General features: G+C 41.3%; 1 protein-coding gene across 1 annotated transcript in view; it reads left to right on the forward strand.

The window, feature by feature from the left end:
- The first annotated feature begins 8,670 nt into the window (after positions 1-8,670).
- TMEM35B (transmembrane protein 35B) overlaps positions 8,671-16,622 on the forward strand; it is an 11,043-nt gene continuing 3,091 nt past the window's right edge. The window contains exons 1-2 of the mRNA XM_045298911.1: positions 8,671-8,708; positions 16,402-16,546. Coding sequence (XP_045154846.1) covers positions 8,671-8,708; positions 16,402-16,546 — 183 coding nt within the window. The remainder of the gene's footprint in view (positions 8,709-16,401; positions 16,547-16,622) is intronic.

Below are 16,622 nucleotides of genomic sequence, written 5' to 3' on the forward strand. Positions count from 1 at the left end.
TCTTTCTACTTGAGTCCTTGGTATCAGCTCCTCATTTTTTCCCCTCCCTCACAAGCCCTTGATAATTTAAAAATTATTATTATTTTGTCATGTCTTACACTGTCCGACATCTCCCTTTACGCACTTTTCTGTTGTCTGTTCCCCAGGGAGGGGGTTATATGTAGATTCTTGTGATCGGTTCCCTCTTTCTACCCTACCCACCCTCCACCCTCCCAGGTGCCACTTTCTGAGTAACTTTCTACGTACAGCTTAGTCTTCAAAAAAGTAGAGTAATATATTACACAGTAACTTATGTTGTGAACCTAGATTATTGTAGAAATCCTAGGCTTTTGGACCTAGATCAGGAGTAGATCATTGATAAGAATATATTTCTTGATTAATTAAGCTTATCTTCTGGTTCCTTAGTTCATTTCTGTACTTATCAGTTTCACCTGATTGCTTACTTTTCTATGTTGCAGAATTTTCCTTTTAGACTGAAAGGTCTTTTGAAAGTTTAATATACTGCTGTTTTTTGCAACTTTGAGTTATGTGAGGCTGAAAATAGTGCAAAGTAAAAATATCCTTAAACTCCCACTTTATGCTTCAAATTTTAAATAGTGTGAAATTTCCCCAAATTAAATATTTTAGAAAGAAATGCATAATTTCAAAGCTGACAGCCTAGAAGAATCACAGAGTATTTCGTTCGCTGCGCCAGCTTCACTCTGGCAGGAAAGCAAAATTCCATTTTCCTCTGTCAGTCCCAGAACCGTAGGCATCAGCTCTTGATGAATATTGTTGGCAACTCCTGTGCTGCTCTTGTCACATCTGCTCTTGATGTAATTAAAAATATTTTTTATACCATAACGTCATCCAAGTGTTCATTAAGTCATATAGCTGGTGCCAAAAAGTGTGCGTGAAACCCAGCACCTTGGGAACAGACATTCGATGTGATCACGTGCTACGAAGAAAGCCCAGCGGATGCGAGGGCAGTGCGTGCCCTTAATTTCGGAGAGTGCCCTGGCGAATCCGAGCGACAGTGCTCAGAAATCCAAAGCCTCATTAAAGCAAATGAGCCTTGGGTCTTTAGGGGGAGGGAAGAATTATAACCGGACCAGGATCATAAAATAAACGGACAAAGTCCTGGCAACCTGGCTGTTTAAAGCTAGTTTTGCCATAATGTGTTCTTAAGACTAAGCTTTGGATTTCCTGTTCTTGTTGTTTCATTTTTGCCATCTTGTACTGGACCAATTCTTATCACACACATATATGATTTTAGCTTTTACCTGGAGGAAAAAGTCCTTTAACACCATGGCATTCCGAAGTCCTGTCTCATTTCCAAGCCTCTCCTTGTGAAGAACACTTCTCTCAGTGAGTTCTGCCTGCAGCTCCACCTCCTCCTCAGCTGTCTGCTCAGCTCACGCTAGTTAGGCTTTGTTTGCACCGCGCTCGACGGACGCTGCTCTCATCAGCCGTAAGCCTTCAGTGCACTCCCCGCTTCAGTAATATTTGGCATAGTTGAGCTTTCTTCATTAAATACTTTCTTTATTTGACTTTTCTCTCTCTACATTCTTTCTAGAAGATTCATCGAATCTAGTTTTAGACACAAAGGTGGTGGCTGATGGCCAAACTCATTTCTGGGCCTTGACCTCTGAGCTCCAGATTCATTTATCCAACTGTCTCCTTGACATGTACACTTAAAATGGTTAATGAGCGTCTCAACTAATATGTCTAAAATAGAACCCTTTGCCTCTTTCCCACACTTCCTTCCCATTTCCCGTGTTTCTTACCACCTCCACCGCCACCTCCGTAGTCTGAGCCACCATTGTCATTTTGGATTTGTGCAGTAACCTCCTACCTACAGTCTTTTTGCTACTGTTCTTGCCCTTTGTGGTTTATTCTTCACACTGGAAACCAGGCTTTTTTTTTTTTTTTTTTTTAAGATCAGATCATGTCGCTTCTTTGCTCCAAATTCCTCAATGAAACCGCCAACCCACCCCCACCCCCAAGAAAAAAGGTGGTGGTGATACTTTGGCTAGTTTCCACACATTAGATTTATAGAAACATTATATGAATACTACAAAGGTACATAATTAAGACAAGTTTTACTGGGACATAAATAAATGGCCAATTCAGTAGAAAAGTCTAGGTACAGACCTAAATATATATGGGAATGTAGTACGATACAGGAAGTATTTCAGATCAGCAGGAGAAATACAGGTAACTCATGTTTGACAACTGAGTAGCCATGTGGAAGAAAATACTTTTTACCCTCAAATTTAAATGATGTCCAGATGGAGAAAAGATTGAAGTGTGAAAAATAATAAAAGTACTAGGAAAGAAAATTAATAAGATAGAGGTAGCGAAGGCTGTTCTAAATATGTCACAAATCCAGAGTCCGTAAAAGAAACAGCAACAATACAAAGCAGAAGACACATGACAAAATGAAAGGGTTGCAACTCATTGTATAAGGGCTAGTTTTTGCTTTTTAAATATGAAAAGTGCTTTATCAGTCAGTAAAAAGACCCAACATCCATGGGTTATTATACAGCTATTAGGAAGAATGAGAATACGTGAATATAGCATGCTATCATTTGTGTTTAAACAGTACGATACACAATACAAGAAGAGTCATGGTAACATAGAGGGTTGTATATTGGGTTGCAAACCTCCAGGGGAGAATTTCAAAACCACCAGCTGCTACAATGGAGAAAAATGAGGCTTTCTACTCTTGTAAAGCGTTCATTCACTTCCATCAAGTTAATGCTGACTCAGAGTGACCCTATAGGACAGAGTTGAACTGCCCCAATGGGTTTCTGAGACTGTAACTGTTTAGGGAAGTAGAAAGCCATGCCTTTCACTTACGGAGCGGCTGGTGGTTTTGAACTGACCTTGTGGTTACCTGTCCATATGTAAGTGGTACACCACTGGGGCTCTTTCGTAGAGTCAATGGTAGTGTATCTTGGATACACATTACACAAGGAGCCCTGGTATTGCAGTGGGTGAAGTGTTAGGTTGCTAACCACAAGGTCAGCTATTCAAGCCCATCAACTTTTCTTTGGGAGAAAACGAGGAGGCTGTCTGCTCCTGTGGGGCAGGTCTACCTTGTCCTGTAGAGTTGCTGTGAGTCAAAATCAACTCTATGGCAGTGAATTTGGCGTGTACACACACTTGTCCATATGTTTAGAATGCTTCTGGAAGATACCCAATAATGGTGGTTACCCTCTGGGAGGATTAGTAAGTGCTGACAGGGCTGTGGGCCGGGCATTGGGTTGCTTACTTCAATGTGTACTGTTCTAACCACCCAGCCACTCCGAGAACAAAAGATAAAGCTGTCTGTCTGCTCCTGTAAAGATTTACAGCTTTGGAAACGATGGGGCCATTCTTCTATGTCCTCTCGGGTCAATATGAATAACAGTGGACTCATAGCAGTGAGTTTGCTTTTGGTTTGAGGAGAATTGAATGACAAGGGGAAAGATAAAGGAATAAAAATGATTTTTATTGTTTTCTCCTTGAATCTTCGAGTTTTATATAGCACCTATTCCAAAACTATACATAGAAAAAGTTTAAAGACACATGAAAGTGGGACAATGGATATGAATGGATGATTGAGGAAGAAATATAAATAATGCTTAAAACATAAAAAAATAACCACCCTACAGTAAGATGATTTTTAAAATATATATATTTTTAATTGTAGTGACTTTAAAAAAAATCATTTTGTTGGGGCTCATACAATTCATCACAATCCATACGTCCATCCATTGTGTCAAGCACATTTGTACATTTGCTGCCATCATCATTTTCAAAACATTTTCTTTCTATTTGAGCCCTTGGTATCAGCTCCTCATTTTTCCCCCTCTCTCCCCACTCTCCCTCCCTCACGAACCCTTAATAATTCATAAATTGTTATTATTTTTCCATGTCTTATACTGACCGATATCTCCCTTCATCCACTTTTCTGTTGTTCATCCCCCAGGGATGGGGTTATATTTAGATCACTGTGATTGGTTCCCCCTTTCTCCCCTCCCCTTCTCATTCCCCTCCTGGTATCACTACTTTCATTATTGGTGCTGAGGGGTTTATCTGTCCTGGATTCCCTGTGTTTCCAGCTCTTATGTGGAGCAGTGTACATACTCTGGTCTAGTTGGATTTGTAAGGTAGAACTGGGATCATGATAGTGGGGTGGGGTGGTGGGGTGGGGAGGAAGCATTAAGGAACTAAAGGAAAGTTGTATGTTTCATCGGTGCTATATTGTAGCCTGACTGGCTCGTCTCTTCCTTGTGACCCTTCTGTAAGGGGATGTCCAAATGTCTACAGATGGGCTTTGGGTCTCCACTCTGCACTTGCCCTCATTCCCATTGATATGATTTTTGGTTCTGGGTCTGTGATGCCTGATACCTGATCTATCAACACCTCATGATCACACAGGCTGGTGTGCTTCTTCCATGTGGGCTTTGTTGCTTCTCAGCTAGATGGCCCCTTGTTTATCTTCAAGCCTTTAAGACCTCAGATGATATATCTTTTGATAGCCGGGCACCATCAGCTTTCAGTAAGATGATTTTTTAACTCACTGAGAAATAGCAAGGTGTTTCACAATACTATTGGAAAGAGACTCATAGATGAGACATTGCTGATAGCCCAGTTTCTTGTTATAATTTCTGTAGTGATAAATTTTAAAATAGCATCAGAATTAAAATCTTTATCTTTTGACCCATCAGTAGCACTTCTAAGACTTACAGGTATGTTAACACATACAGAATTTTGGTTTGTGTAAATGTATTCACTGTAGTGATGTTTGTAATAGCTACAGATTTACAATATCCTACATGTTGAGCAGCAGGGACTGTTCAAATTACTTATGTTACATTTAATAATGGAATACTATTTAGCTGCTAATGATGGTTACTGTTAGATGCCATCAACTCAGTTCTGATCCATAGCAACCTCATGCACAACAGAAAAAACACCGCCCAGTCCTGCACAACCTCTTACATTTGTTCTTCTATTTGAGCCCTGGGTTGCAGCCACTGTGTCCATCCATCTTGTTGAGTTCTTCCTCTTGTCTGCTGTCTCTACTTTACCAAGCATGGTGTCCTTTTCTAGAGACTGGTCTCTCGTTATACCATGTCCCAAATACACAGGACAGAGTCTCACCAGCCTCGTCTCTCATGAGCACTCTGGCTGTTCTTTGTAGACGGATGTGTTTGTTCTTTTGGCAGTCCACAGTGCGCTCCATATTCTTGGTCAGCACCACAAGTCAAACGCATCGGTTCTTCTTCAGTCTTCCTTATTCAATGTCCAACTTTCACATGCAGTGGAGGTCACTGAAAGTACCCTGGCTTGGGTCAGGTGCACCTTAACCCTCGAAGTACCTTTCTTGCCTTTCATCACTTTACAGAGGTCTGTGCAGCAGATTTACCCATGCAACCTGTCATTTCAGCTCTGCTGCTTCCATGAGTATTTATTGTGGATCCAAGCAAGACAAAATCCTTGACATATTCAATCTTTTCTCCGATTATTTCTTAACAGTTTTATTAGCACTTTGTCTACATATCATATAATCCAATAGTTTAACCACATCAAGAAGAGTTGTGCAATCTTTACCACAATCAACTTTAAAGCATTTTCTACCCCCCTCCCCTGGTACCCACTGCTATTTTCCATTTATCTTAATGTTACCTATTGGTCCAGAGTGAAGCTTGTCGTCTTCTTTATTCTTTACATTGAGTTGTAGTCCTTATTGAAGACTGCAATCCTTGATCTTCATCAGCAAGTGCTTCAAGTCCTCCTCACTTTCAGCAAGCAAGGTGTGTAAGTCCAGGTTGACCAGAGAAACAAATTCATTGACACTCTTTTTTTTTTTTTTTCCTCTGGGTCAACCCTTTTATTAGACAGGCTGGGGTGGGGCGGGGGACAGCTTCTCTGGGCCCAGGGCTCTAGCTGGTGAAGGGAGGCGCTAGGCCAGCCCAGAGGACAGGGCACTGTCACAGTGGACCAAGGAGTGCCGAGTGGACCACCACGCTGGCCGCAGAGGCAGCTAGCCCAGTGAGAGTGCGACCAGCCATGTCCAGAGTGTGACAGAGTGAGCGCGGGGCGGGAAACTGTGGGCGGTACAGGACAGGTGGTGGGGAGGCCTGTTGCAGGGGTGGCGCAAGGGTGGACTAGAGGGTGTAGTATACAGCAGGTAGGTGGGCCAGGAGGGGTGGTCTGGCAGAGAGGAGGCTTCACCCCACCCCTAGGGCAAAGAGGAGCAGCTACCATGCGTGGTGAGTTTGTCGCCTGCAGCGCAGGCCTCATGGCTGTGCAGGGTGCAGCACCGTGGGCACCACCTCATCAACCTTTGCCCTGTGTGGCTGGTCTCTCGGCCATCAGGTCTCAGAAACCTAACTTCTCTAGCGGCTCTGCGGCCATCAGCTGCCTCTCCATTCAGCACTCTAAGTAGTCTTTGGACTCGCTTCTGCCCCGGGCACTTTCAAAGGGACTGTCCCGGAGGCACTTCATGAACTTCTCCTGGAAGCGCTTGCACTCGCCTAAGTGGTCCAGCGGGAAGCTGCCCTTGTCTGGGGCAGCGGCTGGAAGCTCCTGGTTCCGAAGTTCATGGCTGTCGACATTCATTGACACTCTTACTCTGTTTCCCCGAAAATAAGACAGTGTCTTTATATTAATTTTTGTTCCCAAAGATGCTCTGGGTCTTCTTTTCAGAGGATTTCTTATTTTTCCATGAGGAAGAATACGGTACACATTTATTGTTTATTGTTTTATTAAAAGAGACCTCGCACTTCCTGTCTGCTCTGGCTGCATTGCGGCCAACAGTGAGCTGGCAGCGGCACCCTCCACTATGGTCCATAGTCCAGAGTTACAGTAGCTTGGTGGGGGGGCACTTATTTTTGGGGAGGTCTTATTTTGGGGGGGTGCCTTATTTTCAGTGAGAGGCAAAACTGTAAGTAGGTCTTATTTTCGGGGATGTCTTACTTTCTGGGAAACAGGGTATATGTGTAAAAGAGATTTATATAAAAGAGCAATTGTATACTGAGAAAACATCCCACTCCAGTCCAGATCAAGTCCATAAGTCAGATATTAGCCTATATGTTCAATACTAGTCCATAAATTCCTCTTTAGACTCATGCAGCACATGCAATGATGCCAAATGCAGGAAGATCACAGGCCAGTGGGTGGAAAGTTTTGTGGATCCAGTGGCGGTGGTAGCATCTCAACACTGGCGTAGGTCTCCACATGTCTCCTCAGCAGGAAAGGGAAGGCAGAGAGAGTGAGTCTGGCCTCGGTGAGCTATTTATTTCCATCTGGCCTCCAAATGAGGTCATCAAGCTGTGACGTGATCGACAGGCTAGACTCTACCCCTTCACTAGAGTTGGCAGGCGATTATGTAACTGCCACACAAGGTTATATGTCATCTGCACATTATACGTCGTTTATAAACATTCTTCCAATCCTGATGCCACATTCCTCTTCAGCTCAGCCAGCTTCTCTGATTATTTGTTCAGCATACAGATTGAATACGTGTGGTGAGAGGACACAGTCCGGATGCACTCCTCTCTTGATTTGAAACCATGTGGTATGCCCTTGTTCTGGCTCTTGATCCATGTACAGGTTCATTTATGAGCACCGGGCGCTGTTCTGGCTATCGCATTCTTCTCAATGCTATCCAAAGTGTGCTATGGTCCACACAGTCACATGCCTTAGCACAGTCAGTAAAACAACAACCACCAGGAGCTGCTTAATAAAACATTTCTGCTAATATACTTCTAAGACGGCCTGCTGAGCAAATCATCAGAGCAGCTGGATTATATGAAGAAGAGTGTGGCATCAGGATTGGAGGAAGGCTTATGAACCTACAATAGGAGATGGCACAACCTTGCTTGCTGAAAGTGAGGAGGACACGAAGCACTTGCTGACGAAGAGCAAGATTGCAGCCTTCAGTGTGGATGACAGCTCAATGTAAGGAAGACCGAAATCCTTACTGCTGGACCAGTCGGGGAACATGAGAAAAGATTGAAGTTGTCGAAGATTTTGTCTTGCTCAGTTCTACAATACATACTCATAGAACAGCGGTCAAGAGGACAAATTGTGCATTGCATTAGATAAATCTGAAGCACAAGACCTCTTTAAAATGTTGAGAAGCAAAAAAAAAAAAAAAAGTTGAGAAGTAAGGAGGTTACTTTGAGGACTAAGGTGTACCTGACCCAAGCCATGGTATTTTCAGTCACCTTATATGCATGTGAAAGTTTGACTTTGAAGAAGGAAGACCGTGGAAGAATAGATGCATTTGAATTATGATACTAGTGAATAGTATCATAATTGAAAGTACCATGGACTGCCAAAAGAACAAACAAGTCTATTGTGGAAGAAGTATGGCCAGAGTGCCCCTTAGCAGCAGGAAAGGTGAGACTTTTATATACTTTGGACTTGTCGTGTGAGACCAGTCCTTTGAGAAGGACATCATGCTTGGTGAAGCAGAGGGGCAGCGAAAGAGGCAGGCCCTCGACGAGATGGATCAGCACAGTGGCTGCAACAACAGGCGGAAGCATGTGAACAGTTGTGAGGATGGCGCAGGACTGGGCAGTGTTTAGTTCTGTGGTGCACAGGGTTCATAAGGCCGCTATAGTTTGGAACTGATTTTAATGATACCTAACAACAACAGCAACAATGAGATGGCTTGCTTAGTGACAAAGTATGGCGCTGAATCTTGTTAATCTTATCTACCATTTGCAGTAAGATACAATTTAATTAAATGGGTTGTCTCTAGAAGGATGTATCAGAAGCTAGGGCAAGTGGTTGTATTCAAGGTCAAGTCTGGATGGCAGATAAGTGTGGAAAACTAACTTTTCATGTATATAACCTTTTATATCTTTCTGATTTTTGGACTTAAGAAGTAAATTTAAATATAACCTCAGTGGCTTCCCACTATTATGTTTCCAAGACCTGTCAGATCCTACATGACTTGATTCTGCTTGCGGTTCGAAGTTATCACCCCCTGCCTACTCTGTTTCAGCGATGTTGATGGTCTCAATGGGTGCCAAGCTCTTCGCACTTCAAGGCTTGGGCCCCCACACGTCCTTTGCCTAGAATCCTCTGGCTGCAGGCCTTTGCATGCCTTTCTTGCTCTCTTGAATAATTCAGAAGATCAGTGCTCAGATATTTACTCCAGAATTACCCCACGCCCTACCATTGCTTTCTGTTCCCTGCCATGCTTGATTTTTCTTACTAGCTCTTATTACTATCTGGAATTACACATTAGATGTTTATTTTACTTGTTTATTTTCTGTGTGCCTTTACAATATAAATTCCACAAGAGCAAGATTTTTCTTGTTTTCTGCTCTGTCCTCAGGACTTAGAACAGTGTCTGGCTATAAAGTAAATGTTCAGTAAATAGTTGGTTTTTTAACAGAAATAAATGTATTTTAAATAAGTTCTCCCAATCTTGTTTATCATTAAACAACACAGGACTTCATTTTTAAAGAGCTTTGTTGCCACATTTTTCAATTCTGAGACAGTCAAATAAATCAGTATTCTTTCTTTTTAAAGATTTTTGTGTTTGTGTGTGTATGCGTGTTCATGTGTTTTGTTATTTTGTGTTTTCTTTACTGTTTTCTCTGTGTTTTTGCCATTTGAAAGTTCTCCAATTATTTTAAAGTTTTGCTTTTTTATGATGAGATCTTTAATTGATAATGGAATTTATTTTTGCATATGGTTTGAGGTCGCATATAAGTTTTATGGATAGTCAATTTTCCTAACCAGCAAGAGTTATTTTCATAGTTTTGATTTTACTATAAACAGCCTATGGTTTAAAATCATGGAATTGATTAGGAGTATTAGGAGTTAGTACAGATTTTTCAGCTTCTTTATTATTCTTTATTATTTCAGAGGAATTGTTTCTCACCCACCCTTTCTCAGTCTTTTATGCCATCCTTCAACTGATAGCAATTGTAGTCAGTCGTAAGGGACTAAAAAAAAAAACTCTTTGGTTTCTGAATTTATTTTTAAAGAGGAGATTACTCAGGCATTTGCCATGAAACTTCCTTCATCCCAACTTTCCAGACTCCAAAAAAACAGAGCAGTATCGTGCAAGCCTGTCACACAGACCAAGGCCTCCTCTTGCAAGCCACATCTATGACCCGGGCAAGGTCAGACAGGATGGGTCCTTGGGCTTTCCACAGATAGGACTTTTTAATTGAGTTTTTAAGAAAGGAAAAGAAAGCAGCCGCCAATTTCTTGATGTAAAAACATTATTTTTTCGGTTGTAGATGAGAGGACTTCAAAAAGTTTGTGGGGGAAATGGAATGAGAAGATAATGGAATTTTCCATGAATTTTCTGAAATCTCTTTATACTTTCTGTACACTTGACTTATTCCTTTATAATAGTTACTACTGCTACTAATTACTATATTGAATTCATGTGCATATAAAGCACTATGTATAGAGTGGACCCCACCTGTGTGTGAATGCTGAAGTTTCCAAATTTATAGACAAGATGTAATGATTTCCAAGATACAAGGATAATCGAAAACATTACTGATTTAAGCTGAGTTTATTTTTATTTTTTAGTACTTTGAATTCAGTTGTTACTAAAAGTAAACTAATCGTGTGTCTCGGGAGTTTGGTGGTCAGGAAAATTGTTTGAACTTAACAAGGTTAAGTACGTGCTAAATTCACGTTAACCAGAGAATAAGTCAAAAAGCATTGCTTCTAGGGTTACTGTTCATAAATGCATGTATTCAAACAGGGATTAAAATACACTAAACATGTCTTTAAACATGCTTCTGTGATCAATGAATAGATGCAGGCAAGTTCTCTCAGGAATATGTTTGTCTTAGTTTTATTAAGGTGCTTTTTAGAAAAAGGATACTTGTAATACCACGGGAAAAAGTTATTTTGAGATCATGGCTAAAATAGTAACAAAACTTAGGTAGACTTCCTCCCTGATCACGGCGACTTTTATGGTGCGGCTGCCCCACGTAAGACAACAGTTTTCAGATGGCCGAGCATCGACTGTAAGGGTCAGAAAGACCTCAAAGATGAGCCAAGAGAGTGAAGACCACCGACCTTGGCGAAGGATCAGCCTGTGGCTGAAATCCAGAAACTGCAGGAAGAAGACTGTAGGGACATGAGGATGTGGTAGCGACTGAAGCTGGGATTGCAGCTGGGCCAGCATTTTCCGTTTGAAGTGAACATCTTGGCCTCAGCAAGCTTTCTGTCTGGTGGGAGCAGAAGCATTATCAGAATCGAAGCTAGTGAAGATGATTTTGTGGAGTGAATCTTAACCAGGGATGAGTTTGGGATGTATTAATACAGTCCAGAGAGCAAGGTCTTCTCAAAACAGTGGCTTCCTCTGGATCTGCTGTGCCATTTAAATTCAAGGCCAAGAGGTGTGCTCAGAAGATTATGGTGACTGTTGTGGGGACGCCAAAGTCTCAAAGGACACAGATCAGTAAGGGGGACTTAGTATGACGAAGTTAATATATATATAATTGCATTGGTAAGAAAAGGGCCAAGAAAATCGTGGTAAGGAATTTTTTTTTTCATGACAACATACCTACTCATTCTTTGAGGGCCACAAGGACTGCCCTATAAGAATTTTATTAGGAAACTTTATCCTGTCCAACCAATAACCCTTATCTTGCCCCTTCAAACTTCTTTTTGTTACTCAAACTCAAAAGAGCATTGAAAAGGAATACCGTTTGAATCCCGGGGATGCCAAAACTGCTATATGGATGTGGTAGTGTCAATCAGAGAGCACATATTTCTTCGTGAAAGCCCTAGGGAGGTGGTCATTGCCTTCAGAAACTCAGACCTCGATGCAGGATATGTCAAGAAACAATAGCTTCGTAATTTTGGGGGCTTGTACAACTTTTATCACAATTCATACATACATCCATTGTGTCAAGCATATTTGTACATTTGTTGCCCTCATCAGTCTCAAAACATTTGCTTTCTACTTAAGCCCTTGTTATCAGCTCATTTTCCCCTCCCTCCCCGCTCCCCCCTCCCTCATGAACCCTTGATAATTTACAAATTATTATTATGTCATATCTTACACTGTCCGACATCTCCCTTCACCTATTTTTCTGTTGTCCATCCTCCAGGGAGGAGGTTTTATGTAGATCCTTGTAATCAGTTCCCCCTTTCTACCCCACCCTCCCTCTACCCTCTCGGTATTGCAACTCTCATCACTGGTCCTGAAGGGATCATCCGCCCTGGATTCCCTGTTTCCAGTTCCTGTCTGTATCAATGTACATCCTCTGGTCTAGCCAGATTTGTAAGGTAGAATTGGGATCATGTTAGTGGGGAGGAGGAAGCATTTAGGAACTAGAGGAAAGTTGTATGTTTCATCATCGCACCCTGACTGGCTCGTCTCCTCCCCAAGACCCTTCTGTAAGTGGATGTCCAATGGCCTACAAATGGGCTTTGGGTCTCCACTCCACACTCCCCCCGCCCCCATTCACAATGATATGATTTTTTGTTCTGATGATGCCTGATACCTGATCCCTTCAATACCTCGTGATCGCACAGGCTGGTGTGCGTCTTCCATGTGGGCTTTGTTCCTTCTGAGCTAGATGGCTGCTTGTTTACCTTTAGAGACATTCTTAATGAATGCATAGATACCAATGTAAATAATACAATTAGCTCCACGATATTAAGGAAGCACTGGATGGCACAAACAGTTATGTGCTATGCTACTTGTGGAAAAGTTGGTAATTCAAACTACCCAGAGGCGCCTTGGAAAACAGGCCTGGCAGGCTGTTTCTAAAAGGTCACGGTCTTAAAACCCTACAGAGCCGTTTTTTAGTCTGCACATCTAGGGTTGCCAGAGTTGGAATTGATTCAGCGGCAACTAACAACATGAGATTGGACATTTAGATTGCTTCTGGGTGTTTAATATTATAAACAATATTGCATTAAGCTGAGTGAAAGAATCTTTGTGTGCTTGCCTAATTATGTCCTTAGGATAAATTCTAAGCATTGGAATTACTGATTTTAGAAGCTGATCTATGTTTTTCAGGTTTTTGATGTGTTGCTAAATAAATTGCTCTCTGAAAAGTGTAATCAATTTATGCTCCAACAGCAGTGTTCAAGAGAGCTCATTTTCTATTCCCTCATGGGCACTGGGTATTAAAATAAATAATGAATCCTCCCCCCCCCAACTTTAATTTTGAAAAATTAGAAAATTCAGAAAGTTGTAAAACTAGCACAACAAAACACCAGTAAGATCTTCATCTAAATTCACCAAATGTTGACACTTTGTAACATATTTTCCCTGTTTCTGTTCTCTGAAATTAAGCAATTTTTTCCTAATTTGATGAGTTTGATGAATTTAGCCCTATATTCAGTCATCTATTGATCATATGACATTACTTGCATATACCACCACCTAGATGTACTTACAGTCAGTGACTAAACTTAGGACAAAGAAAGGAGAAATTGACTTCTCAATGGCATCATGAAGGTATTATGGCTTGTATTTAATCAGTGTATTCTTGGATAAACGTAAATAGTGACGAAATAGATTATTTTTAATATACTGTGACAAACATAAGGAATACTGCTTGTTTTTACATGAAAAGAATAGATTCAAATATTTCATTCAGATATACGTCTGCCTAATGAGAAAAATGATTCAGAACTTGATTCTCCACCTGCAAAGAAAAAAAAAAAGAGATTTTCTTCCAGACTTACAATGCAGAGAGTATTTGAAAGTCGGCTTTCTTATCTGCCCGGAATCAAAAGGAAGTTTACCCAGACCACAGTGTGTCTTTTGGCGGGAAATCTTGCCCATTGAAAATAGGCAGCCACCAAATCGCACTCATCATTTGGCAACAAAACACTCAGAATTAGAAAAACAAAGCAGTAGGTTTTTGTATTTGAGCAAAAGTCTCTTGAAATGGAATGTTGCAACAGCTCTTTAAAGAAGTGTTTAGTAGTTGAAAAGTCACTTGTGAAAGCTTCTTACTTAATTGCTTTCCAAATTGCTGCCAGCAAGAAGCCATTTTCCATTGCCGAAGAATTAATTCAACCTTATTTGGTAGAAATGTGCTCAGAAGTTTTGGGTTCAAGTGCTGGAGACAAGATGAAAAGCACCTCTTTTTCTAATAATACGATTGGACACAAGATTGATGAGCTATCTGCAGACATCGAAGATCCGCTGATTCAAAAAGCCAGTCAAAATGGTTCACCCTTCAGATAGACGAGATCTCAGAGACGCAAACATTACCCCTCTTTTGTGCTGCGTTCGTTTTTTTTATGATTGTCGTTCCTGTGTCGCACTGAAACGCGGTCTCAAAAAACTGGTTTTGAAATATTTGAATTAATAAATCCATCGAGTAAACCTCTCAATTGGAAACACCGTGTTGATTTCTGTACAGATGGGCCTGCAAACATGACTCGCAGGTTCTGGTTTAATGGTAAAAATTCAAGAAGTTTCCATGAATACCATGGTATTTACTCATTGTTTTATTCACTGTGAACATTTAGCAGCGGAAAAGTTGCCTCCATACTTACATGATATTCTCTTACAAGCAGCTTCAATTTTAACTTTTACCAAGAGCAATGCTTTAAGTTCACATGTGTTAACAATTTTGTGCAAAAAGATGGGGAGCGAGCATGTGAATCTCCCACTTCATGCTGAAGTGCATTGGATAGCCAGAGGGGGATTTTAACAAGAGTCTGAATTACAGCGTGAAATTGAAATATTTTTAAATAAAAAACCTTCAGATTTGGCCAAGTGTTTTCATGACAAAGAATGGATTGCAAAGCTGGCCTACTTATTTGATATATTTTCACATGTGAGTAAAATTCAAGTCTCCAAGGCACTATGACTACTCTCGTCAGCTTATATAGTAAAATCGATACATTTAAGAGAAAGTTGGAAACATGGGTGAAGCGCACACCACAGAATGATTATGACATGTTCCCTTCATTTTGAGCTCTCAAAGTCATCAGACTCAAACATGAGCAGCCTCACAGGCATGATTCTAGAACACTTGGACTTTCTCAAATATCAATCAATGACTGTTACCCACTAGAAATCGACTTGCATTCAGGAACTTTATGGATAACCAATCCTTTTTTTGAATCACCAGAACAGTAATCTCACCACTTATGAAGAAAAGCTAGCTCATTTATTCTTGGATTTAGAATTACAATCAATATTTTAATCAAAGCCTGTAACTCAGTTTTGGATAAAGCTAAGACAAGTTACCTAGAACTCCATGAAAAGGCAATGAAACTTTTATTACTTTTTTCAACTATCTACGTGATACTACATTTTCAGCTTTGATGGAGTCAAAACAAAAAATTGTTAGTTTCTGACCCAGCCCTATGACTTGCAATCACATCTTTAATACCGAGGATAGGAAAACTGGTTAAAGAAAAAGAATGGCAAAGTACACATTATCATCAAAGGCTACAATTTTGTGTCAGATATTACGTGTGTGTGTCTCTATATATCCTAAAATATAATTCTCTATTTTGGGTTTGTTTTTTAGTAATTAAATGTTTTAGAAATTTTTCCCATTTGTTGAAGGATTTAATAATTATGCATTTTTACATAATAGTCCTAGGTGAAGAATTTAGCCATTTCATTCTGGGCACGTTATAAAGATTCCAGGTAATGAGAGGCCCAGATTCCAAATGTAATAGCGTAACCTGGATGCTAAAACAGTTTGGTCTTTAGTGCACCCGGGTCAGTGCATTCTAGCTGCTTCTCGGGAGAAAGATGGAAGTTGTCTTTAAATAAGGATTTACAGCCTCATTAGCCCCAGGTTTCCTAGAGGTGTGCTATGAGTCGAATCCATTTGGTGGCAATGGGTTAGGCTGGTGTCCGGATGGCCTAGTAGACAGGACTTGACGGCGAAGACTTTAAACTTTACAGGCCATCCTGTTAATGACGACTCCACTCCCCAGAGCGCCACTTCTTTGTGAGCACTGGAACACAAATTTCATTTCCTCTTCCTATCTTGAAATCTCTTTGATTTTTCTAATCATTACAAAATGTAACTGCAACAACACCACTAGCTTGTGTGGGGAGGAGGGTAATAAAAGAACCAAAAACCAGAGTCAAGTGAATGTGGGGCCCCGTTGCCCATCCCAGCTTTAGACATGTTAGGTCAGAGCACAGGGGAGTGATCTGCGCAGCGAAGGCTTAGTACCTGCGCATTTCAACACTTTTCACCCTTTTAATTCAGCTGAGAGCAATCAAAGAGAAAACGTGAGTCAGAGAGAGGGAGGAAAGGGCACATAATTGTATACTGACTAATTATTGATTCATTACTAATTCTCGAAATGAATTTTCTCATTGAAAAAGAACTTTGAGCAAGCCCCCCAATAAAACCCCTTTGAGCTCTGGACCCTGTGCTGGGCCAGTTAAACTTTCCCTGAGCCCCGATGAAGCATCTTGCCCATTTGCAGATGCAGATTCCTGAAGCCGTCTGACGTCACCGACGTCGCAGATGCCACAGCCAGCCTGGCTCAGGCGGGAGCGCAGCCCTCCGAGCGGACCAGGGGACCAGGGGACCCGGGTTTGTTTGGAAACACAGACACGCTTGTATTCAGCGTGAGCCAGCGGCGCTCCGCGACCTCGTCTGTGAAATGGGGTGACCGGGCACGCGCCCTGGCCCGCCAGCGCCCAG

Source organism: Echinops telfairi, unplaced genomic scaffold, assembly GCF_000313985.2.
Source record: "Echinops telfairi isolate 266 unplaced genomic scaffold, ASM31398v2 ScPeMD7_7457;HRSCAF=8495, whole genome shotgun sequence".
NCBI classification, from domain to species: domain Eukaryota; kingdom Metazoa; phylum Chordata; class Mammalia; order Afrosoricida; family Tenrecidae; genus Echinops; species Echinops telfairi.